At 50.9% G+C, this 6,798-nt stretch overlaps 1 protein-coding gene and 1 pseudogene across 1 annotated transcript; both read left to right on the top strand.

Moving 5' to 3' along the window:
- The first annotated feature begins 1,685 nt into the window (after nucleotides 1-1,685).
- LOC132574812 (fucolectin-like) lies at nucleotides 1,686-6,625 on the top strand. The gene is made up of 3 exons (XM_060243045.1): nucleotides 1,686-1,770; nucleotides 4,720-5,011; nucleotides 6,463-6,625. The coding sequence occupies exons 1-3, from the start codon at nucleotides 1,686-1,688 to the stop codon at nucleotides 6,623-6,625; spliced, it is 540 nt and encodes a 179-aa protein (XP_060099028.1).
- Nucleotides 6,626-6,736: 111 nt separating this feature from the next.
- Nucleotides 6,737-6,798, top strand: part of LOC132574810 (uncharacterized) — a 21,986-nt pseudogene continuing 21,924 nt past the window's right edge.

Raw genomic sequence — 6,798 nt, 5'->3', positions numbered from 1 at the left:
GCTTTGTGCAAACAGACCTGCCCCGCCCTCACTGGCCAAGTCCATAGAAGGAACCAGATGGGAAAGCAGAAGTTCTGTCTCCGCTGGATGTTCTTGAGCAACAGACATTGCTGTGATTGGCTGCTGGGCTTTTCTGGGTTAAGCAAGACCTGCCCCCGGGAAGAGGATAAAAGCAGGATGGCTGGAAGCAGAGCAGAGACTCCAGTGGAAGCACAAGAGCTCCACACCGAGCTGAGGCTGCCCACTTGCCAAGAGAAAGACGTGACAGCCCCGTCAAGGTGAGTTTGAGGGGCTCAGCCCTGCTTAGTGCTTGGATGGGAGACCACCAAGGAAGGCCAGGGTCGTGACGCCTCCACTCGTCTCTTGCCCTCAGCACCCCGCAGGGCCACCTGAGGTCAGCTGCAACTTGACACACATGCAGTGGCTTTCTCTTACAGGAAACTTAGTTGGTATCAAACATGTGACTCCTGCACACCACTGGCCATCTTTTCTGGGGGAGAAGGCCCAGGGGTCTCCGCTGACTAACACAGGGAACCAGACCGGGGACACTAAGCAGTCGCTCTGTCTCACTGGCTGAATTCAGACATCAGATTAAGCTCCATTTGGATAGGAGCACAGCTTGTTTCCCAGCTGGCTCATTCCCCTTCCTCTTCCCTCTCTCCTTCCCTCCCTCCCTCCCTCCCTTCCTTCCTCTCTCCCTCCCTTCTTCCTTCCTCCCTCCTTTCCCTCCTCCCTCCCTCCCTTCCCTCCTCCCTCCCTTCCTCCCTCCCTTCTTCCCTCCCTCCTTCCCTCCTCCCTCCCTCCCTCCTTTCTTCCATCCCTCCCTCCCTCCCTTCCTCCTTCCCTTTCTTCCTCCCTCCCTTCATCCCTCCCTTCCTTCCTTCCTTCCTCCCTTCATCCCTCCCTCCCTTCTTCCCTCCCTCCCTGCCTCCCTCCCTTCCTTCCTTCTTCCCTCCCTCCCTGCCTCCCTTCCTCCCTCCCTCCCTCCCTTCTTCCCTTCCCTCCTCCTCCCTCTCTTCCTCCCTCCCTTCCTTCCTCCCTCCCTTCTTCCCTCTCTCCCTCCCTTCTTCCCTTCCTTCCTTTCTTCTTCTTCCCTCCCTCCCTCCCTTCTTCTCTCCCTCCTTCCCTCCCTTCATCCCTCCCTTCCTCCCTTTTCCCCTCCCTTCCCTCCTCCCTCCCTCTCTCCTTCCCTCCCTTCCTTCCTCCCTCTCTTCTTCCCTCCCTCCCTCCCTGCCTCCCTCCTTCCTTCCTCCCTCCTTTCCTTGCTCCCTTCATCCCTTCCTTCCTCCCTCCCTCCCTTCCACCCTCCCTTGATTCCTCCTTTCCTTCCTCTCTTCCTCCTGCCCTCCCCAGAACATGACTCTGAACTTCTTTCCCGGGATGAAGCTCCAGTACTCCCTGATGGAGGTCCCTGGGCACACGGAAGTCCTCACAAGCTGAGATGCCAGACTGGGAGGAGGTGGAGATCCAGCATCCATTCTTAAGGAGGGAAACGAAGGGAAGTTCTCTGAGTCTGGAAGTCACACAGGGAGCTGGAGTTTTGGATGAGGCTCAGCCAAGGAGGAGGGGGCAGCCAGGGGGATGTGTGACCACAGCAAGAAGCTGCGTTCATGCCCGAGTACAGTCCTGTGCCATTTGTCAGGACTCCTGACTGCAGCCATTGCCTCCTCTCACCCCCCTTCAGGATGCTGCTCGCCTGGCCGTGGCTGCTGGCCCTGGGGCTGCTGGTGGGGCGTGGGGAGGCCCAGAGCTGCACCCAAGCGTATGGAGGTAAGCAACAGGGCATTGCATGGGGCAGGGAAGAAGCCTGGCTGTTGCCCCCAAAAAGAGGGTCCACCTCTCTTCCTCCTTCGGACTGGGGTTCTGGGCTGTGAGACAACGGGAAGCCCTGAGGATTTCCTCCATTGGCGCATGTCAAATTTCCTAGCATCAATTGTAGAAGACTCTTGAAAGAGATGAGGCCAAGCGGAAGAACGGATCAGCTCTAATAGTCTGCCTCCCTTTCCTGGGTGCCCCCCCGGCTGCTCCACCCGATGATGTTCCTTGTGAAGCAGCGAGGCTGCTGCGGGTCCCTTCCTTGGGGAAATGACTGGTGACTACCTTTACCTTTTTAAATATAGATTTAGCTAGCCTTTCAGGTGCTCCTGGTCTCTTGCTCTGTTCTTCTGCTGCAGATAGATTCTACGGTTGCCAAGTCCAATTCAAGAAATATCTGGGGACTTTGGGGGTGGAGCCAGGAGACATTTGGGTGGAGCCAGGAGCAAGGGTGTGACAATTGAGGGAGTTCTGGCCGTCACCTTTTTAAATGCCTTCCTTCCATAGGAAATAATGAAGGATAGGGGCACCTTCTTTGGGGGCTCATAGAATTGGACCCCCTGGTCCAATCTTTTTTTTAAACTTGGAGGGTAGTTTTGGGAGAGGCACTGAATGCTATACTGAAAATTTGGTGCCTCTACCTCAAAAAACAGCTCCCCCAGAGCCCCAGATACCCTCAGATTAATTCTCATTATACCCTATGGGAATCAGTCTCCATAGGGAATAAGAGTTGCCAGCAGACATTTCCCTCTCCTCCCCCCGCTTTCTGATGACCCTGAAGTGGGGGGGGGAGGGCCTCCAAACTGGGGGATCCCCTGCCCCCACCTGGGGGTTGGCAACTCTAATTAACACAGCCACCCATCTTGATCGAGTCAGCTCAGCTTCAGAAGGCCCAGGGACTAACCTTATTGCCAACACAGCTCTTCCTAACTGCTTCTACTAATCCTTGCATTTACAGAGTGTTCGTTTCCAAGGCAGGTCTCCTAAGGCCACCAAATCCAGGATGGGAAATGCCTAATGATTTGGGAGGGGGGCCTGGGGAGGGGAGAAGTGACCTCTCTAGTTTGCTGGCCAGTTGTGATTCTGGGAATCCTCCAGGGCCCTCCTGGAGGTTAAAGACAAATACTGACCAAAAGGTTACCGTGACTCAATCTCTATGAATCACAGGGGTTTTTTTGCCAAAATAATACAAAGTCCAAAAGCTATCTGAGCGTTACCCTGCTTGAGAGGTTTGTAGAGACTCTTTGTCCCATTGGAATTGTTGTAAATTTATGTCTTCATTGACTTTTGGACTTTATTGGGCTTTTATGCTGAATGAATGAACATTATTTGATTCTATAACAATCCTGTGCCAGAGGGAATTGTTGAAACAGGAAGTGAAAGTCGACGTTCCTGTCGCGCGTATTATGATTTCATGGGATTAATGGAACTGGACTATCTACTGGGAATTTCAAGTTTGGATATCGTTGTGAAGTTCTACATATGGACTACTACGGATATCTAAATGTAGAACTGTCTGATCTAGTGCTATTCAATTTGTATTAGTTTTGTGAAAAATTGTAATCCATAGTAATTTGAGTCACAGTAACCTTTTGGTCAGCTAGGTTCCAGTCTGCAGCCGTGTTGGTCTGAAGCAATAGAACAAAGCAGGAGACAAGTGTGTGGCAGGAGGCCAAGAAGGAAATATTGGAAAGAGCATTTAGATTTATGGAAAAGGAATGTATTAGGATGCAAGGATCAATAGAGATAGGCTTAGTAAGACATGTCTGGACTTGCTAAATATTGGCTTATAATAGCTTGCTATGATTAAAATGTTTTTGCTTAGCTGAGCTAAGAAAAGTAGATGCGAGATAACTATGATGCAAATAAGGAATCAATAGGAACTGAGAAGTTACCATGAGCGAAACCAGCAGCGGCTTGTGGTTAAGCACAGATGGTTTGTGGTTAGGGTTTCCACACTAAAGGGAACTAATGGATGGTTGGGTGTAGTACTGAAGTCTTCAGTGTCTTCGGTGTCATCAGTTTCTGCTTCGGTTCCTTAAATATAATGCCTATGCAAATGTAGAGAGTGTGCAAATGATTAAGGCCTGCGCGCCCCTGTGATCTTTGCTCAGATGCCCATCCTGGTCTGAGCCCGCACGTGTGTATCAAATAAAGCTTGGCTGTTTTCCTGACTTCGCCCTCAAGCCTCCTTTGTCATTGCACCTGCTTTAATTGACAGAGCGGGCTTTTCCCGCTACATAATTTTGGTGCTGTGACTCGGATGTGTTGGGGTTTTGCTTAGCCCACGGCCTTCCTTTTGGCTGACCGTCCTCTGCCCGCCCCGTCTTCAGCCGACCTCTGCCGTGGCCTAACCGGACCTGAACAGGCGACAGGAACCAGCTTTAATTGGGAAGACTCCGGAGCATAAGTATAGGACCTTGGGCACAAGGTAGTGGCAAATATAGGACCTTGTGCTCAACGTTATAGGACCTTGGGCACGAGGGAGTGCAAGTATAGGACCTTGTGCTCAACGTAGTAGATTCCTCCGTATACGATAGTGTGGGCTGGGAGAGCCCATCGTAAGTTGTGTAAGTTGTGGTCCTCACTTACCCTGGGGGGGAAATGGCTGCTTTGGAGGCGTGACATGGAACGCCACTGCGGTCCCTGTCCTCCCCAGGTTCCATCCCCAAATCTCCAGGATCTTCTCAACTTGAATCTCATAATCCCACCTCTTAGCTTGGTCTCTTCAGCCTTCCTTCTCCCATGACTCCACTAAAAGGGCATCCCTGTTGCTTGGCACATCACCCCAATAAGCACGTGTGTTCCCCGTTCTTGGGTACTAAAGGAGGATCTCACAGAAAACAGGCACTGATGAGCACTTCTGTCCCTTCTTCTCCCTCCTTCCATCATCTGTTATTCCAGGCCCGAATTTGGCCAGAGGTCGGCCAACCATGCAGTCCTCCCCAGGCGCATCTGCAGGCATTGGAAGTTCAAGCCGCGCTGTGGACGGGAACTGTAATGGGAATTGGAATTCCGCATCCTGCACTCACACCGATCTGGTGAACAGCCCGTGGTGGTCCGTGGACTTGGGCAGAGAATACTCCATCTCCCTTGTGGTGGTGAAAAGCCGGCAGGACTGCTGCGGAGAGAGAATCCAGGGGGCCACGATCCATGTGGGACGTCACATGGGGGACCTTAGTAAAAGCAGCGTGTCGTTAAGTTCCACATATGCTTCCATTGCACTCCTCCTCCCCCACTGCTTTTAACAAACCTTCCCCCAGATAGAAAAGTCCTCTAAAACAATGGGTTTTACCTGCCCTTTCAAGGCATGCTTTTAATTGTAATGGACATTCTGGTCCACATTCGGTGCTGGGAACAGGGTTTGCTCTATCGGGGGGCAAGAAATCATCCATTCCAGACCAGGGTTCTATGCAGAACAGAGTAAGACTCCAATCAGGCACCTTTAAGACCAACAAAGTTCAATTCAAGCATAAGCTTTCATGTGTGAACACACTTCTTCCGATACCAAGTGTGCTTGCACACAAAAGCTGGTGCCCAGGGCTTTTTTTGAGCAGGAACACAGTTTCGGCTAGCTTGGTGTCGGGGGTGTGTGGCCTAATATGCAAATGAGTTCCTTCTCCCAAAAAAGCCCTATGTGAAACAATAGTAACATAATGGGATGTGGCCTAATATGCAAATGAGCTCCTGCTGGGCTTTTTTTTTTAACCAAAGAAGCCCTGCTTATACCTTGAATTCAACTGTTCTTGCATATGAAAGCTTCTACTCAGAATTAAACTTTGTTGGTTTTCCAGTTGCCTGACTGGACTCAGACTTTGTTCTCTTGCTCCAGTTCAGACCACACAGCAATGCCCACCTGGGTCTATCAGGATTCTCTGCATCAACAAACAGAGCACCCAATGGGAAGGTATAGCACAGGGGTGTCAAACAGGTGGCCGGGGGCCAAATCAGGCCCCCGGGAGAGCTCTAATCAGGCTCCCAAGGAATCTGCTTCCTTCTCCCTCTCTTGCTTCCTTCTGCATCACAGCTTGCTTTGCAAGGCTTGCTCAATTGCACAGGAGCTACAGAGAAAAGCCTCTATTTTCTCCATTGGCTGAGGCTCCTCCCTTGGGGAGGAAGGGGGGAGGAATAGCTTGTTTTTCCAGGCTCTCTCAGTCACACAGCAGAGCTACTGAGCCAAGCTCCTCTTCCTTCTGTTGGCTGAGGCTCCTCCCCCTCCTGATCCCCTGTGGAAGGAAGGAAAGAGCCAGAGCTTCCTTTGCCCAGTTCCCTGGATCCCATGGGAGAGAAACAAAGAAAGCATCTTTAAGACCAACGGGTACTAATGTTTTAAGTTTAAAAAAAAAACTTTAATTGCGTTTCTGTGTCCTTTATAAAGTTTATATCTCTGCTACCTTATATTAAACAAGTTACACACATGACCCGGCCTGATATGGCCCAGCCTAGCAAGATTTGTCATATCTGGCCCTCATAACAATGGTTTTGATACCCCTGCTCTAGCACACTGATAGACAGCTAGACAAGAAATAATGCATTGGATTCCAACTACATTGGGGGGTGAGATTTCTAGCCATGCTTTCCCCCATTCCTGAAGGCTGGCTCACTGATGCCACCACCACACGGCTAACCTTCTTTCTTGCCCCACAGCTGTGGAACCATCGCAGATCTCCGAGAAGGATCCCTCAGCACCATTCACTGCAATGGAGCCGTGGGCCGCTACATAACCATTGCCATCCCTGATCGGGTCGGATACCTGACTCTGTGTGAGGTGGAGGTCTATGGCACCAAGGCACTGGTGAAGCCTGCTTAGAGCATACGAAAGCTTACATTCTGAATAAAACTTAATTGGTCTTAAAGGTGCCCTTGTCTACTGCTTTGTCCCATTGTTGTTCGAGGTCACAGCATTGTCATTCAGCTCTGTATGTGTGTGTGGTGGAATCTAGTAACGAATTTCCAATAAACTTCCCGGGAGGTGCTTGTGAG

This window comes from Heteronotia binoei, chromosome 7, assembly GCF_032191835.1.
Source record: "Heteronotia binoei isolate CCM8104 ecotype False Entrance Well chromosome 7, APGP_CSIRO_Hbin_v1, whole genome shotgun sequence".
NCBI lineage: Eukaryota > Metazoa > Chordata > Lepidosauria > Squamata > Gekkonidae > Heteronotia > Heteronotia binoei.
This window is presented reverse-complemented; position numbering and strand designations above follow the sequence as displayed.

What these genes read in the sequence shown, in the direction of transcription:
- LOC132574812 (XM_060243045.1), top strand. Translation starts at nt 1,686, where the DNA reads ATGCTGCTCGCCTGGCCGTGGCTGCTGGCCCTGGGGCTGCTGGTGGGG. An exon ending in CTGCACCCAAGCGTATGGAG is followed by an intron (nt 1,771 to 4,719) that starts GTAAGCAACAGG and finishes CTGTTATTCCAG; the next exon opens with GCCCGAATTTGGCCAGAGGT. An exon ending in CTTAGTAAAAGCAGCGTGTC is followed by an intron (nt 5,012 to 6,462) that starts GTTAAGTTCCAC and finishes CTTGCCCCACAG; the next exon opens with CTGTGGAACCATCGCAGATC.